Source organism: Elgaria multicarinata, chromosome 6, assembly GCF_023053635.1.
Source record: "Elgaria multicarinata webbii isolate HBS135686 ecotype San Diego chromosome 6, rElgMul1.1.pri, whole genome shotgun sequence".
Taxonomy (NCBI): domain Eukaryota; kingdom Metazoa; phylum Chordata; class Lepidosauria; order Squamata; family Anguidae; genus Elgaria; species Elgaria multicarinata.
The window spans coordinates 60,245,487-60,264,914 of NC_086176.1; the positions used below are offsets into that span (position 1 = coordinate 60,245,487).

Consider the following 19,428-nt stretch of genomic DNA (forward strand, 5'->3'; position numbering starts at 1 on the left):
ACTGCGCAAGCGCTAGCTATTCCCACCCAAATCTCAGTTTTTCTTCGACCGCCAGTGTGGCAACATCGTTTGAGGGACTTCGATAGTTAATTCTTCGATTTATAGGGAAACTTCTTCGTCCTATTCAACTTTCAAGCAAAATCGCTATAGCGATTCGCCCTACGGGCGTATGGCCATGAAGGCTCCTTTCAGAAAGTGTGTGAAGTGACGGGCACTCACTCTGCCTTATTTGCCTGGGTGAGGGACATAAAGCCGAGTCCTGCCATCACTGCATGTTTTTTACTAGACAGACACGCAGGCATAGAGCAGACAGGCTCCGTGCGGTGCTCTGGGAGAAGGCCTTGCAGGCGGCTGACACACCCAAACCCACGGATGACTGCTTGAGCAAAAGAATGGCAGCCTCCGAGTCTGTTACTCAAAGGGAGACACACTCTCTGAACTTATCGGAACCAGGCAACTCGGCGCTCTCTATTCAAACGGTTCGCATTGGTGACTCGCCTCGAGTGCAAAGCTCCTCGCCTAGAGTTGAGTGCATTACTCACCCAGTAACACCGGGCCGCTCCCTCTCCATAAATTATTTATACACACGATGCTAGAATGTGGTAGAATTTGAAGGGTTTAGAGAAGTAAGGTTACCTTCATCCCCTTCAACAGTTCACCAATATTTGAGCCTTCTCTCTCTCTCTCTCTCTCTCTCTCTCTCTCTCTCCCTCTCCCTCTCCCTCTCCCTCCCAAGGTTGTTTTAGGGCACAGCACTCTTATGGAGGCAGGGGAACGGAGTGAGGGGACTTCATGGCGGAGCAGTGGCCGTGTCAGTGTCCTGAGTCCTACTGGGCTCACACCAGCCAGCAGAGAATGAGGGGTGCTTCCATCCTCTTTTCTTTTTAGCCACTAAGCTGAACAAGCACAGTGGCTTGCTTAATCTGTGGCACATGCCAGGTGCAATTTGCATAATTACTCGCCTGGCTGCAGCTTGTTGTGCCATTTGAACCTGGTTTGAGGAGGAAACAGCCCTCAAATAACCCATGGCCTGTTGTTGGGTTATTGGGTTTCCCCTCCTTTTGTGTCAAGGGGTGAGGGTGGGGAATAACTACACCAGCCCCAAGGCTGCTCTTGTTTTCCTTCCTTGTCGAGGGAATGAGAACTGCAATGGCAGAGGAATGGGCATGCAAGAAGACCTGCTTCTCATGATCTCTCTCTCTCTCTCTCTCTCTCTCTCTCTCTCTGCCCCTCAGCTGCCCTCTCCAGGATAGATCCCTTAAAAAAGAGCAAATACTTTCTTTGAGATGCTGGCCTTTATGAACACCTATTTTTAGGATCTGATGATTCTCAAACTAGATTCTGGTGCTTGTCTTTTGGTTAGCTGATTAATATAATTGGGAAGTTATTTCACAACAAAATGTCTTAAGCTGTATGGCTTATAGAGCAGAAGGGAACTAGAATGGTGTTTTCATTATATCCATTTCCATCTACCACTGTTGCCTTTCCAGTTGCATGCTTCCTGGTGAAGCAGTTTATTCGCTTGACCCAGTTCTACAGTATGTTTGCTGAATTAAATGCTTTTACTTCATTTCTTGTTCTCAGAGAATGTTGCTATGACTGAAGAGGGGAAAGCAGATGTGTGCAAAGCACTGAATCAACCCTCCTCCATCCTTTCTCTAATGCAGAAAAATACTTCTGTCATTTTAGGGGTTAATGTAGAGAATGAATGCATTTAATACATAGGTTATTTTGCTGAAATAAAAACTGGATGGGGGAAAATACTCTTCTTTAAAAAAAAATCAAATATAAAAGTGTGGAGGGGAAGATACAGCAGAAATAATTGCTCCCTATGCCATTAAAGTACAAAAAGCAAGAAGTGAACCTCAGAATTAATGTATTAGTGAAGTTAAATGATAAAGTCTAGCTTTATTTAAGGGACTATTCATTGTATCTGAAAAACATATGATTTGTTTAATCAGTACCTTTTTGTTATTGTTTCCTATTGACACCTTTGGCCTCCCTGTGTAGTAATTTGCTTATTTACTTTACTTCATAATACTTCTTCTTGTGATGTTGAAAACTCTTTAACATTTGGGGATGCACTTAGACTTTGAAAGAAATGTAAATATCCATCCAGTTAATTATGCCTCTACAATCAAGTCTAACTTTTCAGTACCATGCGAAACAAGACAAATATAGTTGGGGAGAAAACCTTTGAGATGTGTGCCACTGCAAATTAATTGGGGGATTGTGCATAGTTGGATGGTTGACACGTGGTAGATTAGTGGACATAAGAGTCCGCTATATGTGACACAACCATTGACATCTGGCTTGCCACTGTGGGGAACAGGATAATGGACTAAGTAGGGCTTTGATCTGATCCAGTAGTGCTCCACTTATGTTTTTATGTAAATTTAAATACTATAGCAGACACACATAAGGATACTTCAGTTCTAGAGGATTATTATAATTTAAATATTATATATACGCACCTTTGCACCAAAAATGGTACTCAAGACTACCTGAATCTTGTGGGGGAGCACTTCACACAAGCAGATAACTATGTAGACATACACTCACACAGTTCTGGTTCCTGGCATCAACTGTGCCACCAGAGTAATATGTGAAGTAGGCCTCATTCTGTACTTTAGGCTATGACAAATGCTACATAGTGGGCTAGATAGTCTTTTGATCTCACCCATGTATGCTGCTATTTCACATCTACAAAAAGAAGTCATTCATTAACATATGTGATAAGTATACATTGTTCACTTGATAAGATGTATTTACTCATCAGGCAAGTTGTAACACCATCCAGCCTTTGTTAGCTGCTTAAAAGGATCCAGAAATAGTTATCCTGGATTTGAATTGATCACTGATTTCGCGTTTTAGTTTAGTTTGGCCAGTGTATTACCCAGATAGAGAGCAACTAATTGCTTCCCTTTGTAAGTCACCATTCTGTAAATCTCACAGCCCTCTAGGCAAATTCAGTTTTTCTTGATCTGAGTAAGAATTTGAATTCTATCTTGACTTGGTTGTATATGAACACAGTGCAGCTTAGCAGACAGTAACCTTTCATCACGTTGACAAGCCTTGTTAGAGCAAACAAACCAGGGTGTGATTACAGAAGCAGGAAGCGTTTCGGCAAGCCTCTCCCACTGCTGAGATTATTCCTGGCTCACTCCCTTCCCTACCCCCTTGCCCTGTCGCTTACTGTTAGCCCAGGACTTTGGTGTTACATCACTCTTTTCCTTTGAATCTGGCTTTTTGTGGCCTGTGTTGCAGTGCTCAGCCCAGCCAATCAGATAGCAGCGTTCCTAGTACGCACTGGCCAATCCAGAGCCTGCTTTTCTTGGAAATATGAAGCCCTTAGGGGAAGGCAATAACAAAAGCCTTTCACTGCAGACAAATGTTAAGTGTCTGTGCAGACTTTTCCTGTTTTTAATTTTATTACTCCAAGAATGGAGGGCTTGTTGTTTCTTTCATGTTTCCCTTTCAAGCAGTTTTAATTATACATTTGTGCTACATCAGAGACTCAGGAACAAAGTGATTCAGCCTATTGCATCTTAAGCTAAAAATGCGGTAACCTTCTGGCAATACAAATATATTCCAGTGCTGTAAATACAGCTGACATGCTGAAGAATTTTAAGCAGTTGGAAAGGTCTCTGACACCACACACGGTGCCCTGGGGAGCAAATGATGAGAAAAACAGACTTTTTTTTCATAGTTTTACGGCTTTCTTTCCTTCTTGGGTAGAAATGAAATGTATTTTTCCAGCTGCTGAATTTTCTAAAAGGAAAAAAAGAATAAAAATAAACAATTGTAATTTCTGTTAGTCTTACCTCAGCAAAGCTTTTATCTTTCATATCTGGAGTTTATTTTTTTAAAAAAATGAAAGCAGGATATGTGCACTATACGGTGTCCTACTGTCCTTTTACAATAACAAGCTAAAGCCATGCAGGGAACCATTTTTTCCCTGATAACGCTGTTGAAAATGCTTAAAGGAAATCCCTTCTTCCCTAGTACTTTAGCTAATAGCATTTCAAAATACTTTCCTGCTGTTAAAAGGACCCTGAGGAAATAAGTTGCAGGTTACATGTTTTCTTTACACTGGTGCAGCAATCTGGGGAAAGGTTTAATGCAAAATTAGAAATCACACTGGTGACGTAAAGTGAGCCGACAAGCTGAAAACATGAGATGTGATTTCATTATTTTGTTATTTACTTATTATTTCACCAGTTAAAAAGCTGGAGCTGGAGTTAGGTGCCACAAAGGTGTAGTATGAGAGAAAACTCATTCAGACTTGGCAGTTGGTGTTAAATATTTAGAAAGAATTTCTTTGCAGCTAATGGCATTGTTGCTTCAGGCCTTTTTGATCACATATTTTATACATTCTGAAAACAGAAATGACTGTTATGTGTACATATGCCGTATCTAATGAATTAAAGGTGTGATTGTGTTTCCTAGTCCACATGCCTAATTGTTATAAATTGTCTATCTGTGAAAGCAGTACTGAAGGGAAACTTGATAGCATTTTGTTGGTTTTTTTTAATAAAGGATTGCAGAATTATTTATTAGAACATTGATTTTCAGTTTATATATTTTTGACATAAAAGAAATATATGAACAATGATATTTAACACTGATCAGATCTCTCTCTCGATCTCTCTCTCTCTCTCTCTCTCTGCAAAATGCTTCAGGTTAGATTGTAAGTTAAATAAATGAAGGTCATACAATATCAGCCCATAAATAATACATAGAAGTTGTCTTTATTTAATGGTACATTGTAGTGTGTGAGGTGCCTTTGAAATATGTGTAATTTCAAATAAATAAAATCACTATTTTTGTATTTTTAGAGACAAAGCAGAGTCTACATGAGTTACCTACTGCTTTAAGCACTAGTTACTGTGCTCAGTTTATGCTAGCTGGCTGCCAAACGAAAGCAATTATGTGCCATAATAGCAAAATTAAGAGGCGACTGTTGACTTTTTACAGCAGGACACAGAAAAAACCATTTCCTTCTCACAGCTGTATCTTGATTACTCTCAATTTCTGTGTCTTGTGTGCATGCTCACGCACACACTTGCCTGTGGGTTTTAATTGGGGGTTGCTGAAACCAAGGCAGAGGAAGCTTGTAAAGCACAACCTTTGAAAGTAAATGAGAACTGAACTCTTTCCCCCCTCCCTTTTTTTAAACAAAGTTCAAAAACTCACTGTGATCATTTTTGTTTCTCTTATTTGCAGGTGTCCTGGTTGTAAATGTTACATGGCGGAATAAAACATATGTCGGAACATTGCTTGATTGCACAAAACACGATTGGGCTCCTCCCAGGTAAGCACTCATATGTCTGGTTTTTCTCTGAATTCTGGCATGAAACCTGGATAGAGACTAATAAAAAACAATTCTGTGTAACTGAAACTATACACGGGAAGAGTAAATTCTCTGTTAGAGGCAATAAAATGTGGGCATTGAGGGGAAACTTTTTCTGTGGGGTTGGAAATGAGCTCACTATTAAGACTGTCTGTCATGCCTTAAGATCCACAAGAGAGGGTCTGTTATGGATGCTCCCACCTTGCAAGATGTCACAGGTAGCCAGAGGATCTTCGCCTTGTGGTACTCACTCTTTAGAACACCTTGCCTAGAGAGGCTTGTCCTGCTCTCTTCTTCCCTTTAATTAGGAGGCTAGTCAAGGCCGTATGACTTCACAGTTTATTTATTTATTTATTATATTTATATACCGCCCCATAGCATAAGCTCTCTGGGCAGTTTGAAGCTCTTCGGGCAGTTATTAGAGTTTTGCCCTTTTTCTGCTCCTGTTTCACCGTGTTGCTAGTTTCTGGTTTTATTTTTTCGTTTTATTGCTTCATGTGTTTTAAACTTGTTTTGCTGTTAGTTGCTTTGGGGCTGGGAAGAAGGGTGTAAACGTACATAAGAAACAAATCTCCCCTGTCCCCCAAAATCTCCCCAAAACTTGTATAGCCTAGCCCTCTCCCTTTCTTCTTCTTCTTAAGATGACATTGTCAAGGTTATTTATTTTCTGCCATTTTCTGCAAGTTTGTTTATGGTGGTATGGAATGGTTTGGTTTCTCACATCTGTCCAATTCTGACATCTGGTTTTATTTACACAGGTTTTGTGAATCGCCAACCAGTGACCTGGAAATGAGAGGAGGTCGGGGCAGAGGAAAACGAGCAAGGTCTGCGGCGGCTGCAACTGCACCTGGGACTGACATCAGCTTTACAGAGGCCAGAGGACTGCAGAATAAGAACAGAGGAGGTGCCAATGGGAAAGGGAGACGGGGAAGCCTTAATTCTAGTGGCCGCAGGACTCCCCCAAACTGTGCCATGGAGGATATCAAAGTCAGCTCCCTGTCCACCAATAAAAGGAAAAACAAGCCACCCATGGAGCTAGACTTGAACTCCAGTTCAGAGGACAATAAATCTGGAAAGCGTGTTCGTACCAATTCTAGAAGCACTCCAACCACTCCCCAGGGGAAGCCAGAGACTACTTTTTTGGACCAAGGCTGCTCTTCTCCAGTTTTGATTGATTGCCCCCATCCCAATTGCAACAAAAAGTACAAGCACATTAATGGGCTGAGGTATCACCAAGCTCATGCACATTTAGACCCAGAAAATAAACTGGAATTTGAGCCTGACAGTGAAGGGAAAATCTCAGATTGTGAGGAAGCTCTCAGCAACGTGGCACTTGAATGCAGTGAGCCAAGCACAAGTTTATCACATTTTGATCAGCTGAAGTCACCTGCCTCTCCTTGTTCCCTCAGTACCCCTGGAACGCCAAAGGGGAAGAGGGAGCAGGCTGCTAATGGCAGGAACTCTGGCAAAAAGAGGGGCTTGAACATGAACAGTGAACTGAACAGCCTACCAGTTATTTCTAACATGACAGTGACTTTGGAGAACTGCTCAGTGGCAGAAAGCAGTTTGACCACTGAAATGCCCAAACTAGAGGCTGAAGGACTAATAGACAAGAAGAACCTGGGGGAGAAAGACAAAGGCAAGAAAGCCAGTAACTGCAAAGTAGATAAAAACCTTTCAAAGCTTAAAACTGCCAGACCCATTGCACCAGCTCCAGCTCCAACACCGCCTCAATTAATAGCTATACCCACGGCAGCCTTTACAACAACCACTACTGGTTCAATACCAGGATTGCCCTCACTAACAACTACTGTTGTGCAGGCTACACCAAAGAGCCCTCCGCTAAAACCTATTCAACCAAAGCCCACAATTATGGGAGAGCCGAGCACTGTAAACCCAGCTCTCACATTACTCAAAGACAAAAAGAAAAAGGAGAAGCGAAAGCTGAAGGACAAAGAAAGCAAAGAAAGTGGAAGTCCTAAAATGGATTTGAAGCTGGGAAAGTTAGAGGACACAAAAGGGTCTGTGAAAGAGATTGCCGGGCATTTTTTAAAGGAACATCTCAGCAAGAATGAAGTGTTAGCTAATGGACTGTCAGAGTCTCAAGAGAGCAGGATGGCAAGCATTAAAGCTGAAGCCGATAAGGTTTACACTTTCACAGACAATGCACCCAGCCCTTCTATAGGGAGTGCCTCCAGAATGGAATGCAGCACTTTGGTGAATGGACAGTCGTCAATGGCGCCACTGCATGTGTTGACACAAAATGGGGCAGAGGGTGCTGCTGCTAAAACCAACAGCCCTGCTTACTCTGATATCTCTGACGCTGCAGACGATGGTGGTTCTGACAGCAGGTCAGAGGGTATGAGGTCAAAGGCCAGCTCCCCTTCAGATATTATTTCTAATAATAAGGACAGTGTTGTAAAAGGGCATTCCTCAACCCCAGTACAACCAGCCCAAGTAAAAGAGTCCCATTCTCCCTATTACCATGGCTACGATCCTTATTATTCTCCAAGTTACATGCACTCTGGACAGGTCAGCACCCCTGCAGCTGGGAACAGCAATAACACACAGGGAATGAAGATCAAAAAGGAAGCAGAGGAAGAGGGTGAAAAGAAAGACAAGGCAGAGGCAACAGAGTCCAAAAAAAGTGAAACCAATTCCACTAACTTGCAGCCTCAACATCAGTCAGTAATAACTCAGAGGCACCCTGCACTTGCCCAGTCACTTTACTATGGCCAGTATGCATATGGGCTTTATATGGACCAAAAGTCCTTAATGGCTTCTAATCCTGCTTACAGGCAGCAATACGAGAAATATTATGAGGACCAGAGATTGGCAGAACAGAAAGTGGCACAAACTGGGAGAGAGTGTGAAAGGAAAAGCGAGCTCCCCCTAAAAGACCTCGGAAAAGATGACAAGCTGAAAAACATCCCCTCTGCTACTATCTCAAAAGCACCTTCAACCCCTGAGGCCAGTAAAAACAACACTAAAGTAGGGGCATCAGTCCCTAACAAAACTGAAGAGACAAGCAAATCACAGATTATTTCCAATCATCAGCAACAGGTTCAATCAGATAGCTTCAAAGCAAAGCAAATGGAAAACCACCAGCTCATAAAGGAGGCTGTGGAAATGAAATCCGTCATGGATTCTATGAAACAGACTGGAGTAGATCCTACAACAAGGTTTAAACAGGTGAGATTTCAAGCTTAAATAATTCATAGTAGGTAATGAAAGGGTTTTGAAACAGTTTTAGTATATGGTCCTAAGCACACATACCTGGAAGTTAGCTCCATTGATCATGACAAGACTACTGCATAGAATCATGCTGTTGATGCATGTGTTTTCTTACTTCCTCAAATGCAAATGTTATCACCATGCTCACTGTGGAGCTATATTTTGCCTAGATCTCAGGATAAAAAAAGAGGTTACAAGATAACTTCAAGCACAATCTTCATGTCAGAGCCGTAATTTAAAAGCGTGCTACAACTGTTGAAGCTCTTTGCTGGTTCACTCTTCTTTAGTTAGTAGTAGTCCTGGTGGCCATTTTTACTCACCTCTAGTAGCCAGGCAAATTCAAAACTGGAAACCTGGTAGGATGTGCAATCCCTTTACAGAGAAAATAAATCCATGTATCCCTACATTCAGGTTAAATCAGCCAAGTCATTTTGGAAACATTGCTAGTATATACAGAGGAGTGCCACTCCTTCACTTTCCTGTTTAATAATACTTTGGCCATATACATTTTACACTTTTAAAATCATGGACCTACTTCTGGAAGACACCCCAACCGCACTCAACAGGGGGAAGCTTTTGTTCATGGCTAGTTGGACAGCAGATGCCAGTGGGCCTTCTGGCCTTATTATTTATTTACTGTATTTTCAGGCAAAAAAGGCTCTCAGAGCAGAGATTAATAATGAGACAGTTTGTGTCCTCAGATGTACTGTCTAAAAGATGTGGCACAAAAGGGAAAAGAGATTGGGAGAAAAGAGAAAAAAAGTTATGAGTTCCAAGTCAAAACAGGGCAGGATAGAAGGGATAGAAGGCTACATAATATTTAAAGGCTAAGGGTGGCTACTAAAGGCTGGGTTCAAAGGGGCCCCATACTTTATTTATTTATTTATTTATTACATTTATATACCGTCCCACAGCCGAAGCTCTCTGGGCGGTTTACAACAGTTAAAAATGGTAAACATTAAAAAGTATACAAAAATTAAAAACCATCAAAAACATAAAAACAACAGTATAAAAACAACAGTATCCATTTAAAACAACAATTCTGGGGTCCGTTAAAAACAAACTTAACGTTGTTAAATGCTGTTAAAATGCCTGGGAGAAGAGAAAAGTCTTGGCCTGGTGCCGAAAAGATAACAATGTTGGCGCCAGGCGAGCCTCATTCCACAGTCAGGGGGCCACCACCGAGAAGGCCCCTCCCTTGTTGCCATCCTCCAAGCTTCCCTCGGAGTAGGCACTCGGAGGAGGTCCTTAGATGTTGAGCGTAGTGTACTTGTTACTACACTTGTCACTTGTTACTACTACTATTCTGCCCAGAGCCTGTAATATTGGATTTTATCTCCATGCTTCATATACATTCCTCTTTGATACTCAACCAGAACATTTCTGGTAGCCTTCAGTGGTGAGTTTTCTGCTCCTTCTCATGGGCACATTTCCTCAGAACCTGTGGGCAGGCTTGTGACTTTAGCTATCTATTCCTTTTGTTAAATTCAGATTTCTGCTGTGTGAATGAATGTTCATTAATGCTTGAAGCTTTGCATGTGTCATATTTCCACTGATATGATTTAAATTATATTCATTGCATAAAGCTTTATAGCTCTCAGACAACATAGGCATCTATTACGATACACGTTTTAAGATCTATGTCTTTAAATGACTGCAGGTGTCACTTAAGAAGGGTACTATGTAAGTCTGCTTTACTACTGAGAAGGTAGAACTTCTATAAATTTGCCATGCAGATTGATGGTAATTATGCCAGATTAATAAAACCTTCACCCTTGCCCAGATGCTGGAATCTCTGACCAGAAATTCCCTGTTTATCAAAAAATCACCAAAGAGGCTTCACATTGTTTGTTTTTCTTTTAACACTGGGGCTAGAACTTGCTCCCACAGATGGAAATTCATTTTTGCTGATATCCACTTCAGGCTACTATAGTCCATGTTCTAGAGCAGCCTTCCCCAACCTGGTGCCCTCCAGATGTTTTGGATATCAACTCCCATCAGCTCCATCCAGTTAGAGTTGTAGTTGAAAATATCTGTAAGGCTGAGGAAGAGTGCTGTATAGGAAAGCACAGTCATGGAGATTACTATAGCTTTAGTTGTATGTTAGAATGAGAGGAAGAAGCTTGTTGAATTTGCAACATATATCCTGAATTATTTGTGATTTCAGTATTTTGAAATGGTGAAATGTTAGCATTATCAATAGCATTCTTGTTTTTAGAGATCTGTGTAACTCAAAAGCTTTCTCTGGTAACGTTGGTCCAATGAAAGTCTTAAGGCCACAATCCGCATAACCAGACAACTAGCTCCATAGTTTGGAGATGTGAAGGACCAGTAAAAAATAGAAAAGTGTGCTAGCATTTTCAAGGATACATTGGGTTAGATCCAGACTTAGTGAGAGCTAGAGGTAACCCATTGAAATCAATGGGACCAAGGGACTTGATTTCACGGAGTGTACTCTAAATATCATTAAGTCTGGTTTGCTTGAATGGAGATTGAGTATAAGTAAATATGGGCTCAGGATATCTAATTTTGACTACAGTAAATATATTTGCAGCTCACTCATAAGCATACTTAGTGAGAAGAAAGTCACGCTGAAAATTGCAACTTACTATGTACAATGTTTGCATATGAGTTCTATGTACTAGCCAGTTTCCAAAGAACTGTTTTGGGTGTGGCCCATCACTTGGGCATCTATAGTGGGATGTTTTTAATTGTTTCCTTTGAATAGCAAGGCCCAATGTCACATCTCAAACTACTTTTAAAATGCCCTCATTCAAAATTGATTTACCATGAGACACAGATGGGGGTTAGTGTACAAGAAGCACATATCTTAAAGCCTCCTTGGGTATATCCTGGCCAGTTTAAGTCTGATTAGTAAAACCTTCCTTTTATTTACTTCAGTGTTGACCATTTCTATTTTAAACTTTTCCCAATTGGCCACAAGTAAGATATACTTAACTTTCTTAGGAAGCAGCAGCTTGCAACTCCACCATTAACATGGGATGTCTTTGTAAATACATATTAGTAAATATATGTTTCATAACTATACTAAACTATACAATTATATTTGCTAAGTTACCTCTAATGCGTTCTGTGTTAAAGTAATAAAGTTAGGTTTGATTTTTTAAAAAGTGTTGCGTATATTTCCATTTTCACAAAATTTTATCTTTTCCCATCAAATGCAGATATGCACGTCAACAGTTTCCCCAAATGTTTTTCCCCCTCTCTTTGGCAGACAAGGATTTTGTTTCTCAATGACCTGGTTTGCACATAACAACAACCCAGAGCTTGGGTTGAGTATGGGTTATCATTGAATTGTATGTTATTGTTGAATCATGATGGTTGTTATGTGCAAGCCTTATACCGTATTTCTTCAATTGTAAGACGCCATCGATTGTAAGATGCACACTAATTTCAGTACCACCAACAGAAAAAAAAAAACCTAAGACACACCCGCGATTCTAAGACGCACCCCATTTTTAGAGATGTTTATATGGGGAGAAAAGTGTGTCTTAGAATCGAAGAAATAGAGTAGTAATCAGTTGTTCATGATGAACAAACCAGTGTTCACCACCCTACAGGAAACCATGGCTTTGCTTCCTGGGTTGTTCATGGTTAACACTCCATAGTTAAACCATGATTCCGGGTTTGTGCGTAATGACAACTCGTGATTCAGCAACAACCTACAATTCAACAACAACTCAAACTATACTCTGGGTTGTCAATACATATAAACCAGACCAAAGTATAGCCTCCTGCTCTGCACAGCAAACTGCTTTTGCAATCTTTGATAGCAAAAGCAGCATGTGACATTACCAAGAACCCGCCGTTTAATGAAATTAAGACTGAGATCCATTCACACATCACGGCAGCAATTCCTGCATTGTTTAACCCAGAAATTGTGGGACAAGCAGAGCACACGAACTGTGACCCCATTGTATTTGGTTTTTAATTAACTTCCTGGGTTTTTTCGTGATATGTGAACCTGGAAACCTAATTATGGGTTAAACAACCTAGGGTTAACCCAATAACAAATCATTATTTATTTATTTATTTTATTTTATTTATTACATTTCTATACCGCCCAATAGCCGAAGCTCTCTGGGCGGTTCACAAAAATTAAAACCATAATAAAACAACCAACAGGTTAAAAGCACAAATACAAAATACAGTATAAAAAGCACAACCAGGGTAAAACCACGCAGCAAAATTTATATAAGATTAAAATACAGAATTAGAACAGTAAAATTTAAATTTAAGTTAAAATTAAGTGTTAAAATACTGAGAGAATAAAAAGGTCTTCAGCTGGCGACAAAAGGAATACAGTGTAGGCGCCAGGCGGAGCTCTGGGGAGCTCATTCCAAAACCGGGGTGTGGAATGACAACTGCTGGGTTAATTCTGGCTTGTTTAACCCTTAACCCAGAATTTCTAGGTTTGCACCTCATGAAACAACACAGGAATTAAATTCCATTAATTCCTGTAATTCCTGGGTTAAGCAACCCAGGAATTGCCTCTCTGACATGCAAACCAGATTAGAGTCTTAAAATATCTCTTGGGTTGTGACCACAGTCACTTTCTCTGAGTTTCTTTTCTTTTTAATTCACTAGACCAATGTGACTGTGAAGATTTTTCTTTTACAATATAAATTAAGAAGGAATTGATGTTTTTTCTCCCCCTCCCATACCAGGACCCAGATACAAGAACATGGCACCATTATGTATATCAGCCAAAATACCTTGATCAGCAGAAAACAGAGGAACTGGAACGTGAAAAAAAGTTAAAAGAAGATAGCCCCAGAAAAACACCTAATAAGGAAGCTTCTTTCTCCAACCTTCCTGTCTCATTAAACAGCATTAAAGAGGAGCCTAAGGAGATCAAGCGTTCTGATTCTCAATCACTGGAGGAGAACAAGATAAAAAATGACGATCGAAAGACTCCTGTAAATTGGAAGGAGTCACGGGGTGCTAGAGTGGCTGTTTCCTCTCCAATAACTCAGCATCAGTCATACATACAGTACTTGCACGCCTACCCTTACCCACAAATGTATGATCCTAATCATCCTGCATACCGTGCCGTGTCTCCTGTTCTCATGCACAGCTATCCAGGTGTGTACTGAATACGGCTAGATAGGCACTAACGGGGAGATAACCTATCTGTTAACACTGCCGATTAGCAGCAAAGGAAAATGAGAAGCTTCACAGATGACATTTGTTTTGCAAAGTTCTAGGAGTGAAATAGATTTAACACAAGCTGTTACTTTTTTATGAACTGTCAACATTCCCAGATACAGTTTCCACATCCAGTGACATTCTGCTATGGCCATTACACTGACAGATAGTTTATTGCCTATAAAAATATTCTAAGCACTTACTGTCAGAACCATTACAGTTACTATTCCTTTCACTTAAGAGGACCGATAAATGTTTGAAATGGCTGTAAGCTCAACCCTCTTTATAACCTCCATTCATTAGGTTGAATTAGCTGGGGTGGGGAGGGAAAATCAAATTGCTTGAATATAACTTTTGTAATCTGTATTTGATGTATTTGGAATTGCCTGCCCCAAATGTAAACAGTAACTTGATATGGCATTTATTGTTTATCTGCAGGGGCCTATCTCTCGCCAGGGTTTCATTATCCTGTTTATGGGAAGATGTCCGGGAGAGAAGAGGTGGAAAAAGTCAATACCAGCCCTAGCATCAGCGTAAAATCAACCACTGAATCTAAAGCACTGGATTTGTTGCAGCAGCATGCCAACCAGTATCGTAGCAAGTCTCCTGCTGTAAGACATCTCTTGTTGCTAAAGAATTGCATATAGTGGGGAAGATCAAAATTGGGGGTAAGAGAGGATGAGCTTTTTCTGGTGGCATACTTCCAGAGTAGAGCTGGGATATCAGCGTGCTCCACACATACTAATACAAAAGATCTTGTTCATCGTTAGTCTTGCTAAACTCCTCTAAACAGCCCCCAGTCTGCCTTTTCACCACCCACTACCAGAAGCATTGCTGCTTGCAGTGGTTTACAGTCTGCGATACTGCATGTGTAGCAGCATCAAGTAAAATGAGATGGAGGAACTAATGGCTGACAGCAGCCACCAGATGCAGTGTCCATAGGCTCCTTCTCCAGCTGATCACAGGGTGTAAACACATCTATTTTGGAAGTGATATGTGTGTGTAATCTGGTTTTCTGAAGGGGAAAAACAACCTTTATATCCAAAGCCAGGTTAGGGAACCTGGTGTCCTCCAAATGTTTTGGCCTACAATAACCGGCATGTCCAGTGGTCATGGGTTATGGGTGTTACAGTCCAAAGCATCTGGATAGTACCAGGTTGCCTACCCCGGGCCAAAGCACACTGATTTGAATAAAAATTCAAACATACAGATAGCTGAGAGTATGGCCTTAGCTAGACCTAAGGTTTATCCCGGGATCATTCCGGGGTCATCCCTGTTCATGTAAATGACACACAGGATATCCTGGGAGCAGGCAGGGACGACCCCAGGAAGATCCCGGGATAAACCTTAGGTCTAGCTAAGGCCTATATGTTGCATTATATCAAGAACTACTTATTTGAGAACAAATAACAAGGAAGATGGATTGATTTGAGCTGTCATTCAGCAGCCAAGGTTAAGGAACTATGGGGTTTAATTTTGAGTGTTATTTCTGTATGAACTGGATAATCAGTTTTATTGTATTTACCCTTTAACTATATTTACCTATCCCAAGGTGCAGGAATAGAAATTGGGCTAGCTAAGGGTTAAATACAATGTTTGCATGAGCAGACTTCCATTTATGCATGAAGACTTCTCCTTACTTCCCCCAGCCACCCTCACACACCTGAAATCTCTTCTGGAGGGTCCCTAAATCCTCTTGTGCAGATTTGGGGTACACGTGGCGTGCAGCAATGGGGAGGGGAAATCTGTTCTGCTAGCAGTTTCCATTCCTCTGGCAATACAACCTTAAAATACCCTGTACACATACCAGGAAAAGGAACTCAGTAATTCCTTGTGCACATTTCCTTGGGCTTTGTAATATCCCTGTCAAAATGTAAAATAAATTGGACCAATTTTAATTGCTAGGGGGAAAAGCCACTCTCACCTTCTATTAAAATAAGTGGTGGTGGGATGGGGTATTTCCTTCTCATGCTGGTTTTATTCCCAGACTAAATTGGAGTAGTCCAGTAGCAAGCTGATACAAGCTGCCCGGTGGTTCAGATCTGAGGTGCCAGCTATCAGCTAATTTGTAAAGTAGTTTAGGTCCACAGAGTTGATGGGAAAGGAAAATGTTTGGACCAATTGTGTTATGCTGAAGAACCCTTCAGGGCAGCACCACGCCTAGTGAGAAATGACATCTGTTCCAAAATAGAAGTAGCCTGAGTCAGAGAGAAAACTGCAAACCACTGTCTGATCTTCTGATTGTCATCTTCTTAAGCAATATGATAATTGCTGTAACACCTTTTTGTTGACAGCCTGTGGAAAAATCTACAGCTGAGCGAGAGAGGGAAACAGAACGAGAGCGAGATCGTCATTCACCCTTTAGCCAGCGGCATCTTCATACACACCACCACACCCACGTTGGAATGGGCTACCCACTAATTCCAGGTCAATATGACCCATTTCAAGGTGAGCAGCAGCAGTTGGAGCTTTGTGAACTTTTATTAAGAATACTGCATCCCTAGAGGAGAGGATGTGTAATATTCTCACAGATTAAGTTTCCATATTTCTTAAATAGAAAAGAAAAAAAAACTATTGCCAATATGTTTGACATACTAGCAGTGCAATCCTTTACTTGTCTACTCAGAAGTAAGTCCTGTCAATTTCATAGCTACTTACTTTCAGATAAGTGTATATAAGATTGCAGCCCAAGTAGCCTACCAGATTACAGTGGTGACAGCCAAAGGAAAATCATTTTCCATTTATTATCTGGAGCAAATACTATAAACAGCATCATAAGAGGTAAAAAAACAAATTTTAAAAAATAGAACAATTGTATGTCAGCAAGAAAACTACCAGCTGACCCTATAGTTCTTCAAGCTCCAGAATAAGACTGCCCAAATATTAATGGAGGCACTTTTCTATCATCTGCCCCTGTATCCTAGCAATATTAAAAGGAGATTTTTCTCATATGCCAAAAAGAGCTGCTATCGTGTTTGTAGCTTAAATAGCATTAATTCATTATGTTCACTCAATGCTTTAGCAGTTCTTTTCTTTCTTGTGTAGAAGTCTTGACTGCTTCAAAATGCAATTCAATGGTTCCCTATGCCTTATGGGATACATTATGTGCATTCAAAAGGAAAAACGTTAAAATGATAGCTATTATGAAAGTATTATGTTCCAAGTAGCTACCACATCGTGCTGTAACTCACTGTGACTTTTGATTCTTGTTGTTTCCTAGTGCCTATTATTTCTACTGAGCTTCCTATTCAGGAATTCACACAAGCCATTTAGCACCATGCAGTGCGGTACTTGGAAAAGAATACAATAAGGCGGAATGCCTTCTTCCCTTATAAAATGCCTATTAGGTGGAATCTTAAGGAGGCATGCTGGTTAGAGCAGGCAGGCAGGTTTTTCTCCTCCTGCTTGCCTGCGATAATTATGTATGCCTTCTGCACAAAGTGCAGCAGTGCTGTTGTGATTCATGCCTTGTTAAAACTGAGGTCTGTGGGTATTGTCTCCTCTCTTGAGTACCAGCAAACTGAGGAAATGCATCCACTGAGATATACTGTTTCACCTTTCTTCCAGGGCTGACCTCTGCTGCCCTTGTTGCCACTCAGCAGGTGGCTGCTCAGGCATCTGCATCTGGTATGTTTCCTGCACAAAGAAGGTAAATACCCTGTAAACCTTGAATGATACTCAAGACAAATATCTTAATACGGAGATGGGGAAGGAAATTGCAGTTTTTGAGAGGGTAGGTTTACAGGGCAGAGGATTTGCTTGGTTAACAGCAGCATTATTCTACTCACGATAACATCTTCCACAGAGCTGTTACCTAGCATACCGTAGTATAGATAATCAATCACTGAAGCAGTCTGTGTTCTCCTGAATCATCCATACCTTGCCAATATGCCTGTACATATATTGCCAATCATGTCAAAGCAAGTTATTCAAAATTGCATAGTGCAGATCTTCAGAGTTATTTGTGGTGTGTGTGTTTGTGAACACTCAACACCCACTGTTTCTTAATCCATATGCACATATCTTTCTGACATCTTCATATACTTGTATGAAACGAGATTGTAGAAAATAAGGGCAGAACGCTCAGTCCACATAGCATGTGATACGCATTTCTTCCTGAATTATTTACCCGGTTTTAAACAGGATTTCTTTTCACCATTTCAAAGGGAATGGAATCTTATATATAATTAAATGCAAGTTAATTCAATTCCTCTATTACTGTAGCACAATTCATTATCAGTTTTATTGAGATGGTTTAGTGAAATGATTGAAAATGCATTGTTCTAAATAATCTGTTTTCTGTTATTTTTCAGAGAATGATAAATATGGAAATGTACATCATCATGTGACTGGATCACATGAAAGAAGCGCTTTATTACAGACATCAGTTCCATGGTGTTAATTTGAAATGCCTTAATGGCAGGCAAAAACCAGTCATTTCATTTTTGTAAATTGCAGATTTTTATCACAGAGTAACAAATGTTGCTGTATTTAGACTTCTGTTTTTTTATATATATATATGCTTATATAAATATAAATATATATATATATATATATATTCTTTACTTTTTTTGTATCGGTAATCAGGCTCGTACTTAGGGTCTGCTGCTAAGTTGTAAACCACAAAGTAAATGAAAAGAAATGTATTTGTCTTGTTTAGAAAGCATTAACCACAAAAAGGTTGTTTGTTTCTTTTTTCTTCCTTTTGCTTTTTAAATTGTAAATAACTAATGTTATGTATCTGTGTGCCTGAACCTTGCATACCCTTCTAATATTGCCCACAACCCTCAATAGAGGCTAACTGTGATGACGACGATGACACTTTGGTACAATTTAGATGTCTATTTGGTGGCTCCTATTAAGATGCATCAGTGTAAAATGTTACTGTATTAACTGTTCCATTGTAATTGTGTATTGTGAAGAATATACATTTGGAAGGCATGGGCTTGCCAGTACCACAAAAACTGTGTTGTACATAATGTATAGATTTTAAATGGGGAAATAATGAGCATCTGTGAATAATGAAATGTCCTTTTTATAATCTTGAATGGCAAATAACCCAATAGCCTGCATACCAGAAGACGTCTGTGATTGTTCTATTACTTGAATAGTCCTGCAGTCTTTTTTTTAATGTTTACAATTATCCCGTTTTAGAAGAGAGACTTTAATGCCATTGCCTGGTTACTTGTTTTATGCTGTAATCTAGTTTATTTTATGTAAAATGTATATTGAATGCTTTCATTTTTATACCTGCCTTAAATAATTTGGCAATCAGAATTAAAAAAAATGCTGTTTTTGTACATTTTGGTGTTACATGGCTGATTTAGAGATCGTTGGGCATAGGGTACTTTCTAATGGCCACATAAAAATTCCTGGCCTGGATCTGAGAAAGGGCATTTCAGTACACTCAGTAAGGGCAAAAGTATGAGCCCTACTTTTCTCTTTCCCTGACTAAGATATGGTATGCAACTGGTTTTCCTGTCATGCCTATCTCATTGGAAACTTAGAACTATAATTCTGTGAGGAAGCAGGGTGCATTAGAATTTTCATAAGGCTGGTATCATTTTCATTCCTTCTACTTATGCAATCGAATTATCAGTTTGGAAGTGAAACGGCCACCAAAAATTAATTTAATGTTTCTACATACTGAGGTATGCAGAAGCATTTAAGTT

General features: G+C 40.1%; 1 protein-coding gene across 4 annotated transcripts in view; it reads left to right on the forward strand.

Moving 5' to 3' along the window:
• Positions 1-19,038, forward strand: part of ZNF608 (zinc finger protein 608) — a 117,043-nt gene extending 98,005 nt beyond the window's left edge. For 3 of the 4 annotated variants that reach the window (XM_063129474.1, XM_063129475.1, XM_063129478.1), the window contains 7 exons: positions 5,227-5,314; positions 6,112-8,545; positions 13,276-13,693; positions 14,195-14,367; positions 16,051-16,204; positions 17,324-17,405; positions 18,070-19,038. In XM_063129474.1, the coding sequence (XP_062985544.1) occupies positions 5,227-5,314; positions 6,112-8,545; positions 13,276-13,693; positions 14,195-14,367; positions 16,051-16,204; positions 17,324-17,405; positions 18,070-18,076 (3,356 nt within the window). In that variant the 3' untranslated portion in view covers positions 18,077-19,038. Of the gene's footprint in view, positions 1-5,226; positions 5,315-6,111; positions 8,546-13,275; positions 13,694-14,194; positions 14,368-16,050; positions 16,205-17,323; positions 17,410-18,069 lie in introns of those variants that run through there. The other variant, XM_063129477.1, reaches the window with a different exon arrangement.
• Positions 19,039-19,428: the final 390 nt, after the last annotated feature.